Source organism: Bombina bombina, chromosome 4, assembly GCF_027579735.1.
Source record: "Bombina bombina isolate aBomBom1 chromosome 4, aBomBom1.pri, whole genome shotgun sequence".
Taxonomy (NCBI): domain Eukaryota; kingdom Metazoa; phylum Chordata; class Amphibia; order Anura; family Bombinatoridae; genus Bombina; species Bombina bombina.
Window position 1 is genome coordinate 309158513 of NC_069502.1, and position 15551 is coordinate 309174063.

The following is a 15551-nucleotide window of genomic DNA, read 5'->3' on the forward strand; positions in this document are numbered from 1 at the left end:
GTAGGGAGTTTGTAGGGTTAATTGTCTCACTGAAATTATTTACAAACAGCTTGTGCAATTATGGCACAAATGGTTGTAAATGCTTCTCCGGGATCCCCTTTGTTCAGAAATAGCAGACATATATGGCTTTGGCGTTGCTTTTTGGTAATTAAAAGGTCGCTACGCATCACACGTGTATTATGGCTAGCAGTTAAGGGGTTAATTAGGTAGCTTGTAGGGAGCTTGCAGAGTTAATTTTAGCTTTAGTGTAGATATCAGCCTCCCACCTGACATATCACACCCCCTGATCCCTCCCAAACAGCTTCCTTCCCTCCCCCACCCCACAATTGTCTCCGCCATCTTAAGTACTGGCAGAAAGTCTGCCAGTACTAAAATAAAAGGTATCTTTGATTTTTTGTTAGCATCTTTATATATGCTGCTGTGCAGGATCCCCCCCTTAGCACCCAACCTCCCTGATCTCCCCCAAACAGCCTCTGACTTTTTGGGGGCCAGTTTGCAGAAAAAAAAATGTTTTTATTATTTTTTCCCCGTTTTGTTCTGTAGTGAAGCTTCCCCCCCACAGACCAACCCAACACCCCCTGATGTATCTTTTTTTTTATTTATTTTTTTAACATTCCCCCTACTGATCAATTTTATACTATATAAATTTTCTGTAGTGTAGCGGTTCCCACCCGCTCCCTCTCCGTGCACGCATCCGCCTCCGCCCCCTCTTGCACGCGTGCACGTCCGTGTGTGCCCCCGACTACCCCCGCCCACATCACTGGGCCCATCGGTGGCCGCCTCCCACATTGGCTCCCACCCACCAACGATACCGGCCATCGATGTCCGGTGGCCCTCTCTGCATCGGATGGCCAATGGATGTTATTGCAGGATGCCTCGATATAGGGGCATCACTGCAATAACCGGAAAGCGGCTGGAAGCGATCAGGATACGTCCTCGGTCGTTAACTGTAATTTTTTTGAGGACGTACCCAGCACATCATCGGTCATTAAGGAGTTAAGGTGAGAGACACTGATTACAAGTTGAGCAGTATTTAAGGGAGGTTTTTGCCTGTCATGTATTGCTCATATTAAGGTGAAAGTAAAAAGTTTGGGCTTGCGGGCAAAAAGCCGAACTTAGGTTTTTTTCCACTTTTATTGATCCATTGACTTCTATGGGCGAATACGTTAACGCAACTGTGATATTCTAACACCCTACTCGCGCACAAATCTAATCGCACATTCTCAAGTGTGCTAACCTGAAATGAAAATATAAATATTTCACATTCCAATGTTCTTCACAATGCAGAATATGTTCTATTTATTCATAAATACATATTTCTTCATATACCTGATGATATTTTGGTATAATATATATCTATACCTAAGCTAGCTACAATATAACTAATAGTTAGCTTAGGGTTTATTTTTATTTTACAGGCAACTTTGTATTTATTTTAACTAGGTACAATAGTTATTAAATAGTTATTCACTATTTAATAACTACCTAGTTAAAATAAAGACAAATTTACCTGTAAAATAAAACCTAACCTATGTTACAATTACACCTAACACTACACTATAATTAAATAAATTCCTTAAACTAAATACAATTAATTACAATTTAAAAATTTAAAGTACGACCCCCCCCCACTAAATTACAGAAAATAATAAAATAATTACAAGATTTTTAAACTAATTACACCTACTCTAATCCCCCTAACAAAATAAAAAAGCACCCCAAAATAAAAAAGCCCTACCCTACACTAAATTACAAATAGCCCTTAAAAGGTTTTTTAAGGGGGGGATTGGGTGGGTTTTATAGTAGGGTTGGTTGTGTGGGTGGTGGGTTTTAATGTTGTGGGGGTATTTGTACTTTTTTTTTTACAGGTAAACGAGCTGATTACTTTGGGGCAATGCCCCGCAAAAGCCCCTTTTAAGGCATATTTGTAATTTAGTGTAGGGTAGGGCTTTTTTATTTTGGGGGGCTTTTTATTTTGTTAGGGGGATTAGAGTAGGTGTAATTAGTTTAAAAATCTTGTAATTATTTTATTATTTTCTGTAATTTAGTGGGGTATTTTCGTACTTTAGATAATTTTTTAAAATTGTAATTAATTGTATTTAGTTTAGGGAATTTATTTAATTATAGTTTAGTGTTAGGTGTTAGTGTAACATAGGTTAGATTTTATTTTACAGGTAAATGTGTCTTTATTTTAACTAGGTAGTTATTAAATAGTTAATAACTATTTATTAACTATTCTACCTAGTTAAAATAAATACAAAGTTGCCTGTAAAATAAAAATAAACCCTAAGCTAGATACAATGTAACTATTAGTTATATTGTAGCTAGCTTAGGGTTCATTTTACAGGTAAGTATTTAGTTTTAAATCGGAATAATTTAGTGAATTGTAGTAATTTTATTTATATTTATTTAAATTATATTTAAGTTAGGGGGGTTAGACATAGGTTTAGGGGTTAATACATTTATTATAGTGGCGGCGACGTTGGGGGCGGCAGATTAGGGGTTAATAAATGTAGGTAGGTGGCGGCGATGTTAGGGCAGGCAGATTAGGGGTTAATATTTAAATAGTGTTTGTGAGGTGGGAGTGTGGCGGTTTAGGGATTAATATATTTATTATAGTGGCGGCGATGCCCGGTTCGGGAGATTATGGGTTAAAATTTTTATTTTAGTGTTTGCGATGTGGGGGGGCCTCGGTTTAGGGGTTAATAAGTAGTTTATGGGTGTTAGAGTACTTTTTAGCACTTTAGTTAAGAGTTTTATGCTACGGCGTTGTAGTGTAAAACTCAACTACTGACTTTAAAATGCGGTACTAGTCTTGACAAGAGAGGGTCTACCGCTCACTTTTGGTTAGACTCGTAATACCAGCGCTATGCAAGTCCCATTGAAAATATAGGATACGCAATTGACGTAAGTGGATTTGCGGTATTTCCGAGTCCGGCCAAAAAAGTGAGCGGTACACCTGTACCTGCAAGACTCGTAATACCAGCGGGCGTTAAAAAGCCGCTTTGGGACCTCTCAGCGCTGCTTTTTAACCCTAACACACAACTCGTAATCTAGCCGTTTGTGTTTACCACCTCTAATGGAAGTTTATTCCATGAATCCAGCACCCTTTCTGTAAAATAATGCTTCCTCAAATTTCTCCTGAATCTGCTACCCTCTAACTTTAGATTGTGACCCCTTGTTTTGACATTTATTTTTTTGTGAAAAATGCTTTCAGCTTCTATTTTATTAAGTCCCTTCATATATTTTAAGATTTCTATCATGTCACCTCTTTCTTCTAAACTATACTTATTTAGATCATAGAGTCTTTCTTTGTACGTTTTATATTTTAGACCATGTACCATTTCAGTAGCTCTCCTTTGGACAGCTTCTAGTTTATTTATATCTTTCTGAAGATATGGTCCACAGAACTGTACACAGTATTCCAGATTTGGTCTAACTAATGATCTGTAAAGTGGCATAAGAACCTTGCTATTTCTGCTACTAATACGTCTTCCAATGCAACCAAGTATTCAACTGGCCTTACTGGCTGCATTGTGTACCAAATTTTAAATAATCTGAAATAATAATTCCCAAGTCCCTTTCTTCCTTAGTTACAGTCAGTAATGTACCATTGAGACTATAAATGGCCTTTGGGTTTTTGGATCCTATATGCATAATTTTGCTCTTGGTAATATTAAATCTCAGATCCCATTTATTTGACCAGTCCTCTAGTTTTTTTAATATCACAGTTCATTTGATCAACCCCTCCTGGAACATTTACCCTGTTCCAAATGTTTGTATCCTCAGCAGACAAGCAAACCTTCCCCTTAAGCCCACATCCAATATCACGTATGAACATGTTAAACAAAACAGGCCCAAGAACTGACCCTTGGGGAACACCGCTAGTAACTGATGCCTCATTTGAATGTACTCCATTAATTGAAACCCTCTGTTGTCTATCTTTAAGCCAACATTCTACCCACTTAACAATCTTAGCATCTATTCCAAGGCAATACATTTTATGAATGTTTGTTGTGTGGGATGGTGTCAAATGCTTTGCTAAAGTCTAGATATGCAACATCTATGGCTCCTCCCTGGTCTATTATTTTAGTTACATGGTCAAAGAAATCAATCAATTAGATTAGTCTGACGTGATCTTCCAGCAGTGAAACCATGCTGTCCTTTGTCTTCTAAGTTGTTTGTCTGAAGGAGAGATACAAGTCTTTCCTTTAAAAGAGTTTCCATTAATTTCCCTGCAATTGAGGTCAAACTGACTGGCCTAAAGTAAGCAGAATCTTCCCTACTTCCCTTTTTATGAAGATGGACTACATTGGCAATTTTCCAGTTTTTTGGAACAACTCCTTTTAGAAGTGACTAATTAAATAAATCAGCTAATGGAGTAGCTATTACGGATCAAAGTTCTCTTAGAACTCTTGGATGAATTTTATCTGGACCCACAGACTTATTTTAATTTTATTTTTGATAAAGCCCTTGAAACCTCTTCCTCTGTAAACAGAAAAGTACTAATCACATTATTATTTACAGTAACATCCCTTAATATAATCTCACTATCTTTACTATCTGTTGTAAAGACTGAACAAAAGGGAACAAAGCATGAAAAGTAAATTGGAAAGTTGTTTAAAATTGCATTCTCTTTACGTTAAGTTTTTACTTTACTGTCCCTTTAAGTGGACCAATAACTTTTTCCCTCTTGGCTAGTAACTTTTAACCCCTAACTAGTTAACTATACTGATATTTTTATACCATATACATTTTTTGGGAAAATATGGAATACAATTTAAAACACGTAGCGCATATTTTGAAATTCATATTATTAATATATTGAAAAAACAGCTTAAAATATTTGTATGTTTTCTGTTTTTTTTAGAATCAACAGATGAAATTAAGGTTAGAAGCCACAGTACAGAACCATTACCAAAGCTGGAAAACAAAGAACGAGCCGGTCCACATTCATCACCTTCCACAAGAGAGTCTGTAAAATCTCAGGAATGGGATGGAACACCAGGCCCAACTCTTGTCACCAGCAGACTTGGAAGATCATCTGTTAGTCCTACTATGTTAGCAGGAAATAACAGCTCAGGTAAGGAAGGAAGCTTTGTTTGGGTTCTAGAATGTCAGGGGATAAACTCATTTTCAGATAAGGTAATTTCTAGTATGAGAACTATCAAATCAAATGTATGTAAATTTATTTTCAAGAAATGACATAAAAATAGGATCTCCTCTTTATATATAAATAATATGATAGGTTACAGACAGTCAGACATGTAGATAAATAGATAGACAGATAGATTAGATAGTGGATTTCAATTAGATTTTTTTTATAAAGATTTAGGCTAAGGAAATGGACACTGAAAATGTTAAGAAACAATGTACATGTAATACTGTCTTTATCTCTCTCACCAGACCATGGAAAAATATTTTCTTTGCAACACTGTGAAAATAAATTTAACAAATATACAGTGAAAAACAAACACAATGTAATATATATATATATATATATATATATATATATATATATATATATATATATATATATATATACAGTATATACATCTAAGGTGCCTCCTACCTCCTGAAAATCAGGCAAAACATATCTTCCTTTGTGTTGCTTAGGGGGTATTTGCTATTACTTCATCTATCGAGCTGGCTATAGTTGGTCTTTTGGTGGTGCCGCAGCACTTAAGGGCCCTTATTTGTGCCACTTATAAAGGTAAGTTAGCTACTCATGCCCTCTCCTTCTGAAGGGGATTTTTTAAGTTCTTAGTCATTATTTGTTCACATTCAGTGGATGATGACTATTACTTAATAGAACTGTAGTCTTCCCTCTTGAAATTAGACTTATTTAGCTTCAAAATACCATGGGGGCCGATTTATTAAGGCCCAAATGTACCTGTTTCCGTGCGAGCCTTCAGGCTCAAGGAAAACAGGAGTTAAAAAGCAGCGGTTTTAAGACTGCAGCTCCTTAACTAGTCTGCCACCTCTGAGGCTGGCGGACAGCAATCCGCCCGATCGTATACGATAGGGTTGATTGACACCCCCTGCTAGCAAATGTGCAGGGGGTGGCATTGCATAAGCATTTCACTAGAAATGTTTGTGCAATGATAAATGCAGACAGAGTATGCTGTCGGTATTTATTGATGTGCAGCGGTCGGGCGTATTATGGCCTAGGCCAACAAGGCCAGTGCATAGGGCAGTAGATTTGGGAGGGGCAGCACATCTGCCCTATCCTCTCTCTAAAAGCCAGCACACAGTGCAGTGACCGATAAAGTGCAGGCTTCTACAGAGTAGACAAGGCACGTGCGCTGATTAAGGTCGCTCTTCACAGGCAATGCTCCTTTAAACCATTGCTTCATTTAGAGACGCTGGCATTTTTGCAGTGGAAGCGTTCTTGGTGAGAAACTTGCCCGGGGATATGCTTACAAGGTGATGCTGGAGGAGAAGACCTTGTGCCGATATACTTCCTCCCCTTGTCAGCTGGGGTGCGTCTGCGAGGGCAGTGCTTATTGCAGGTCTTAGTAACTAACAGACTGGATGCGTATGTGCACTGCTTGTGATGTCTAATCGTAAACTCTCAGTGCTAATGTATGTTAGCTACTAATAGCTAGCTTTCTCTGCATTCATAAACTCAAAGAGTAAATAGTAAACAGACACTTAAAAAGTTTCATTACTTGAATGATGCTAATTACTGTATGTTGTTGCATGTGAAGGGCAGTGATTGTTTCAAAGTGTATTCTTCTTTCCTTCCCTTCCTCTCTCCCTTCTTTCCCTTTCTCCCTCTCTTCCTCCCTCAACTCCCTCCCTCAACTCACTCCATCCCTTCCTCTTTCCCTTCTTTCCCTTTCTTCCTCCCTCCCTCAACTCCCTCCCTTCTTTCTTTCCCTTCTTTCCCTCCCTCCCTCCCTCCCTTCTGTCTCTCAACTCACTTCCTTGCTCCCTTTTTTCACTCCTTTCTTTCCATCTCTTTTTCCCCTCCCCCTTTTCTCCCCTCCCTCCCCACTTTTCTCTCACTCACTCTCTCTCTCTCTCTCTCTCTCTCTCTCTCTCTCTCTCTCTCTCCTCTCCTCTCCTCTCCTCTCTCTCTCGTGTTTTTCTAGCCCATTTTCTTTTGAATTGTTGTGAAAAAATACCAACACGTTTTACACACTGACCCAAAGAATATTAAGAAGCCTAAAACCTTTGGGGGGGCAGCAGAATTTTGAGTGCCTAGGGCAGCACAAAACCTAAATATGCCACTTGCAGCGGACATTGTTAAATCGGCCCCCATATGTCTATCAATGTAATCTCTAGCTTAGGCAAACTCCACTTCAATAGTAATCTCTTTGGGGAAAAAAGCCAAAGCTCTGGTATCTTGGTGGATTGCCTAGACTCGGCAGAGCTGGCCTCAAATGCTGGAATTACATGAATTATTATTTCAGTTAAACGTATTATACTAGGATCTCCATATAACTGATAAATTCTCTCAGGCTAATGCTAAGAAACATTCATGTCTATGTAGTTATTTCAGATCTTGTTAGAAGGAATGGACAAAGTTAAGGAAGCATATCTGTAAGCCAAAACATTTACCCGCTCTGTATATACAAGAAAAAAGGAGCTCTCAAAGCAGGGAATGAACAATAGCATTACAGCTTGTTGTATGGCTAGTTACAACCATATGATTTACCTGCCCTGTACCTCTCTTGCTGTCTTGTGAAACACCTCAAGGCGATGATGCATTTACCTCAGTTTGGGTAACGTGAATCACTATTCCTCTAGTGGATGGAACTTCTTTAAGGATCGTATGATCAGTTATTATTTTCACGTGTCTAGCGTGAATTCTCAACATGTAGCTTGAATCTGTCAAAAAGTCTGTGTAATCACCATCTATCAAGACAGAGGGAGACAGATAAGTATGTCTGCCGTTTCTGTGGTTTCTGGAGAAGAATGGATAGGGCTTCAATTAGCAAAAATGTAATGGAGCAATTCCCTAGGTATGTGATACTATGCAACTGGTATAAAAACACACTGCCCTAGATTACAAGTGGAGCAGCACTTTGTGCAAGATTTCTAGTGTAAATTGCACTCAAGTGAAATCCATACTGTGAATATATTGTGATCATCTATGCACTCTTGTTGAAAGTAACATTTATTTGCTTGTGTGAAAGTATCGCCCAAGTGTGAGTCATCAGATCTAAAAGTAAACTGTGATTTCCATTGTGAAGTTACCAGAAACCAACCAGTTATACCTTAAACAAATGCAAATCACACATGCAATGGGCATTCAGCAGGAATATCTTGCACATTGATACCAATAGCAATTTTTGTATGAAATTTTAATTTCCAAAAGAAAAGCAAAACTTAATTTATAATACAGCTGAGCTAGGACATTATGGGTATACAGTACATGTGTGTATGGTGCATATTTTCTATGTACAATGGTTTGGTCGATAAGCAAGATTAAGTACGGGAAATTAATATCTCACATGAAAATTGCTATGGATTTTCCTTTTTACAATAGTGGGCTTTAAAACATTTCTAAAAATGTTAGAAGTGAAGCGCAGCACTAAAAAGGAACAAATTCCACCAGGGAGACATATGAGCTGCTACATTCTTGTAAAACTGAAATTTCTCACTGTACAAAACTGATTGCAGAATATATATATATACATACACAGTTGTGCTCATAAGTTTACATACCCTTGCAGAATTTATGATTTCTTGGTCATTTTTCAGAGAATATGAATGATCTTTCACTCATGGTTAGTGTTTGGCTGAAGCCATTTATTATAAATCAACAGTGTTTACTCTTTTTAAATCATAATGACAACAGAAACTACCCAAATGACCCTGATCAAAAGTTTACATACCCTGGTGATTTTGGCCTGATAACATGCGCACAAGTTGACACAAAGGGGTTTGAATGGCTATTTAAGGTAACAATCCTCACCTGTGATCTGTTTTCTTGTAATTAGTGTGTGTGTATAAAAGGTCAATGAGTTTCTGGACTCCTGACAGACCCTTGCATCTTTCATCCAGTGCCGCACTGACGTTTCTGGATTCTGAGTCATGGGGAAAGCAAAAGAATTTTCAAAAGGATCTGCGGGAAAAGGTAGTTGATCTGTATAAAACAGGAAAGGGATATAAAAAGGTATTCAAGGAATTGAGAATGCAAATCAGCAGTGTTCAAACTCTAATAAAGAAGTGGAAAATGAGGGGTTCTGTTGAACCCAAACCACGGTCAGGTAGACCAACTAAAATTTCAGCCACATCTGCCAGGAAAATTGTTCAGGATGCAAAGACAAATCCACAAATAACTTCAGGTGAAATACAGGACATGTGGTGTGGCTGTTTCAAGATGCACAATAAGGAGGCACTTGAAGAAAGATGGGCTGCATGGTCGACTTGCCAGAAGAAAGCCATTACTACGCAAATGCCACAAAGTATCCCGCTTACAATACGCCAAACAGCACAGAGACAAGCCTCAAACCTTTTGACACAAAGTCATTTGGAGTAAAATTTAGCTTTTTGGCCACAACCATAAACGCTACATTTGGAGAGGAGTCAACAAGGCCTAAGATGAAAGGTACACCATTCCTACTGTGAAACACGGAGGTGGATTGCTGAGTTTTTGGGGATGTGTGAGCTACAAAGGCACAGGAAATTTGGTCAGAATTGATGGCAAGATGAATGCAGTATGTTATCAAACAGAATGCATCATTTTCCACTTCTTGATTAGAGCTTGAACACTGCTAATATGCATTCTCAATTCCTTGGATATCTTTTTATATCCCTTTCCTGTTTTATACAGTTCAACTACCTTCTTCCCACAGATCCTTTTACAATTCTTTTTCTTTCCCCATGACTCAGAATCCAGAAACGTCAGTACAGCACTGGATGAAAGATGCAAGGGTCTGTCAGGAGTCCAGAAACTCATTGACCTTTTATACACACACACTAATTACAAGCAAACAGATCAAAGGTGGGGATGGTTACCTTTATTAGCCATTCAAACCTATTTGTGTCAACTTGTGCGCATGTTATCAGGCCAAAATCACCAGGGTATGTAAACTTTTGATTAGGGTCATTTTGGGTAGTTTCTGTTGTCATTATGATTTAAAAAGAGTAAACACAGTTGATTGATAATAAAGGGCTTCAGCCAAACACTAACCATGAGTGAAAATGTTTTTGTGTTATTATTCATATTCTCTGAAAAATGGCCAAGAAATCATAAATTCTGACAGGGTATGTAAACTTATGAGCACCACTGTATATATATATATATATTATTGTCACAACACAAGATACAGTACTTTCAAAAATAGCCTTAATGCTTCTAGACTATTGTAGATTAAAGAGACAGTGTACTGTGATTTTTTCCCCCTTTCCTTTATTGTGTTCCCAATGATCTATTTTACCTGCTGAAGTGTATAAAATTGAATCTAAATAGCACATTTACCTTTTATTTGTCATTTGAAATAGCCGCTTTTACCGGTTTTATCCCCACCTATATTGTACATTTAAAGTACTGGTTATAAAAAAAGCTGTGTAAACAAAAAAACGTTAGAAGAAATCAAGTCAAGATGGGGGTTGGACAGAGAGATAATAAAATGTTATTTTTTTATTGTTCTCTCAAAGTACTGGTCTTACTGTGTATACAGTAAGAGAAAAGATAAGTCGGGTTTTGTGTAAATATAGAGAAAACCATGGTCTCTCCCTGCAAGCTCAGTCCATTTGATTAGGTTTTAGCTTCAATTAGCAGAGATAACTATTTCATAAACAAAATATATCTAAAGGTGCAATTTGCCATATATTCTAAATTCTGAGCTGGTATTAAGGGAAAACTACTGTCCCTTTCAGTACATCAGTACATTGATACAGAAAAGCAATTTTCTTTGTAAAATATCTTGAAATAGTGTGAAGATAAAACCAAAGAGGCCAATTGTGTGCTTCATGAAGTAATGACAGTGACTTTATCAGAGCTTTTCACTTTGGTTAATAGTCTGATTATCGCTCAAGTGCAAGTATTAACCATGGACTCGTAATACAAGTGTTAGTTTCCACTTTGTACTCGTCATTGAAAGTATAGGGAGTGTTAGTTACTGCGAGTTAGAACATGCAAGGTCAAAATTTCTTTTTCACACCTGATTTGTAATAATAGTGCTAGAGGTAAAAATATTGTGACCTTGCCATCACATTTGCACTTCTCATAATAACGATTATGCTTCAGTTGCAATTTTGGCCATCAATGGAAAACAATTTTTACAGTATAGTGTTCCTTTAAGAGACAATATAGTTATGATGAGAAATCATTTTATTCCACTCCATGTGGCTTTGTTCTTTACAGTTTTTATGACCTTTATATAATTTGTGATGAAAATGCCAAAAATTACAACTAATCTAGTATTCCACCTAATGGTGCATTTTAAGTTAGGCTATTAAATTACCTTTTTTATGCAAATCACAGAAAATTACAAAGGTCTTTTATATATATATATATATATATATATATATATATATATATATATATATATATATATATATATATATATATATATATATACAAAAGTAGAAGACTGGGATCCAGCACTCACTTGCAGAGTACAACTGCCGGGGTGCACTTCAAAAGTATTGCATACAAAAATTCAAAGTCCAGAAGGCACTCTCCGTTACAAACTTTCATTTGAATAAAGCGGTAAATGTTTTCGGGGTCTCCCCCGTCCTCAGACCAACAAAAAATACAAAAACACTCACCCATATATACCCTCCACAGTGTACTTCCAAACAGCTGGGCTCCTGCACATTCGAATAGCACAACTGCGCATGCCCTAGGTCGTTACAGAGCACCAGTAAGGTCAGAAAACTAAAAGCAATCAAAGATCAATGTGAAAACGATTGTCATGTAAACTACATGCATAGCAACAGGAGTCTAGACAGAAAACACTTGTTATACAATGTTATTTTACAAACTAGAAATTAATCTGGACATAATATCTATAAAGTCCTGACATCATAATACATTTTTGAAGGTATTGAGCAGCACATGTTTCAAAGATATATTCCATACTAGCCAGGCCATCATATCAATCACAGTCTGAGAGGTTACAGCCTAATAGATCTAGTCTGTTGCACTATCCAAACCTATGTAGTCAGTTATACTTAAAGATACAGTGAACCTTACAAAATAATGGGATATGCTAACTGCTATTCCCCATCTAATGTATTGCAGTGTTATATACATAATCGCATGACATCTTTAAAACATGTGCTGCTCTATTCGAACATGCAGGAGCCCGGCTGTTTGAAGGTACACGGTGGAAGGGTTCTGTATATATGGGTGAGTGTTTTTGTATTTTTTTGTTGTTCTGAGGATGGGGGAGACACCAAAAACATTTACCGCTTTATTATAGTGAAAGTTTGTAATGGAGAGTGAATTTATATATATATTAAAAGAGAGAGAACAGCACTCCTGAGATAGAACAAAAGCTAAAATAACTTCCATGCCTGTTCATTTTTATTGCAACTCAGGGTGCATACTCTTTTAGCACACTATGCCCTTTCACATATCCTGTAGCATATCAGTCTGACCCTGCCCAATGACAGTCCAGCACTGAAATACCAGGCAATTCCTCTCTGAACAAGAGAAACAACAACCCCAGTCGAACGTTTTGGCCTTTTGTGGGCCTCGTCAGTGAGGTGCAGTTATAGTTAGTTGCTGTTAGTTGAGGGGCTAAAAGAACACGCACCCGGAGTTGCAATATAAATGAACAGGCATGGAAGTTATTCTAGCTTTTGTTCTATCTCAGGAGTGCTGTTCTCTCTCTTTTGATATTTATGCAAATTACTCTTGGGTCTCCCTAAGAGTAATGGAGAAACCAGACGTGGACTCCTTGCACACATGCCTTTAGAGAGATACAACTGCACCTCACTGACGAGGCCCACAGAAGGCCGAAACGATCGTCTGGGGCTGTTGTTTCTCTTGTTCAGAGAGGAATTGCCTGGTATTTCGGCGCTGGACTGTCATTGGGCAGGGTCAGACTGATATGCTACAGGATATTTTTTTCTCTGTGAAAGGGCAGTGTGTTAAAAGAATGCGCACCCTGAGTTGCAATACAAATGAACAGGCATGGAAGTTATTCTAGCTTTTGTTCCATCTCAGGAGTGCTGTTCTCTCTCTTTTGAGATATATATATATATATATATATATATATATATATATATATATAAATATTATATATATAAAATTTGAGACAACAAAACAAGACAATTATAAAAATATTTAACAAAGGAAGATGTTTGCCTTCACTTTTCTGTATAAACCCAATATTAATTGCAGAATTATAGTTAAATATGAGCCTGTTGCACCTGTTTATTTATGTAGGAAACATTCTATTGTTTACATTCTAAGCTTGTGTAAACCCTTTTGTTCTACAGAAATGAAAATCAGCTGCAAATTAGGTCGATCTGCTTCCACTTCAGGTGTGCCTCCTCCTTCAGTTACTCCCCTCAGGCAAGCCAGCGAGCAACCGCAGAGCCAGGTACCAACGTTACCCAATAGTGAATGACGTCATGTGATGCAACATACCAAATACTTTCCACTTCTCTGTCTGTCACCTGTTGCCGTATGCTCTCTGTGTGTCTGTCTTCGTTTAGTTAAGTCTGTGCTTGTCATGAGCAAACAAAGTCATCTGCTTAATGAACCGTGGAGCTTTGTTTATCTCAGTTATGTCTCCACTCTGATTTGATTCATTCTGTAATTTTTAATGTGACATTTTACTATTGTATTTTTTTATTTTTTCACACTGTGTGCAGTTTTTTACTGTCTTAAAAATTTATCAAAATTTGATAAATTTATCAAATCTGTTTCTGTTTTGATTGTTCATGTTTTTTGTCTACAGCACTTGAAACATTGTTATTGATCTGTACATATCTTTTACAATTCCTCTTTATTGTATTGTAACATCAGGGTTTATGCATTTGTTTTTGGTCTTGGTGCATGATTGTAATACACTGTGAATTGTCACTGTCTGTAAAAATAATTTGCACAGCCATCATTTTTCATCTAAATATGGCAGCTAAACATGTTTTTGTCCTTGGGCATTAAAAAAATAAATCAAGAACATTTTTGGTGTATGTTTGTAAAACAGCCATACATCAGAAAGCCTTTCTCTATCCTATGGGGCTCTGCCAAGTGTTGTATATGCAAAACTTTGAAGATCCCTGAAGCAGGAAAGGGGTTAAAAGAGCCCAGTCTTATGCCAAAACTCAGAAAATTACATGTAAGTGTATGTGCATGAAAATCCATATCTATTCTATCATCTTGAGAAATGAAATAAAGACTGCATCAAAATCCTGTATCACAGTTGTGTTGTGATGGTATCTTGTTGCTATCAGTGCATGCTTTGTGTGTTTTTGTTCTGTTACTTTACCAAACTAACTGCCACAGTTAGACTCTGGTAAAACAATTGTTATCTGTTTGTCTCATTCTTCACTTGTCCTGTGATTTACAAGTTCTAAAACAGTAGTGTCCCTTAGGCAACATGATATAAGAATTTAAGTATAAAAAGGGTGCAGGCTGTACGGCACTGAAGAGTATAGGAAAAAAAACATATGAAATATATCTGCCAATGTATTGACAAAATAAAAAAAACAAACAGGTAAGTGGTGTAATCAAATCTAAAACTATTTGATCTTGGTCTAATTATGTACTGATTTAAAAAATAAATTAATTAAATTCTTGCAATCATATAATGATTTATGACAATTATGAATGACAACAGCAACATTAACAGCTCAACACATGAAAAAAAAAACGAACAAAAAAAGATGCAACATATTATTTAAAAGAAATAAAAATAATAATTGCAACTGTTAGGCTGAGTTTCTCAGTCAGGGCGTATGGACAGTTTGGGGTATCTCAGCCCATTCTGAGGGTGTCACACAGAATGAACCAAAAGTGTTATCAATATCAATCTCCTGATATACATTTTTAATCTTAAATCTTATGATTATTTATATAAATATCAAAGGTTCACTTGAAAGCTCTACAAACGTATATTGACTACTTTCATAAAATGATGCTTATACTGGAAATAATATTACATTAAGAGAAGTTGCACATTTCATTTTAAGCTGTTAAAAAAATCAATGCCACGCATATTTTACTCCATGGTGCATTTCAGCATGTTTTTGTACAATATAAAATAGTAATATATGAGAATTTCCTGGTATGAAGCATAAAATCCTTTTATTTGAGGCACTCTTCTATTGACTGCTGGTTATGCACTGGCAAACAGAACAATTACAATCAACAAATCATATATTATAACAAAATACATCAAATGTTATATTTTGTCTTCATGTCATTTCCAAGAAGAATAACTTTAAATAATGATAAAATATGACATACAGTATTTCTGGGTACTGCCTTTATAGTCAATGTGAATGTCATTTGCAGTGATATAGATTCATTCTGCTCAGTGGAAGAATTTGCCAAAAGCTTTTTAGACTGTTACCACTATATTGAATACTCCCAGGTTCAAACTGCTTAATCTGACATTTGGAAATACAGAAAA

At 36.7% G+C, this 15551-nt stretch overlaps 1 protein-coding gene across 1 annotated transcript in view; it reads left to right on the forward strand.

The window, feature by feature from the left end:
* NYAP2 (neuronal tyrosine-phosphorylated phosphoinositide-3-kinase adaptor 2) overlaps nucleotides 1–13705 on the forward strand; it is a 126649-nt gene extending 112944 nt beyond the window's left edge. The window contains exons 5-6 of the mRNA XM_053711680.1: nucleotides 4871–5083; nucleotides 13411–13705. Of these exons, the coding sequence (XP_053567655.1) occupies nucleotides 4871–5083; nucleotides 13411–13541 (344 nt within the window). The 3' untranslated portion in view covers nucleotides 13542–13705. The remainder of the gene's footprint in view (nucleotides 1–4870; nucleotides 5084–13410) is intronic.
* The last annotated feature ends 1846 nt before the right edge of the window (nucleotides 13706–15551 follow it).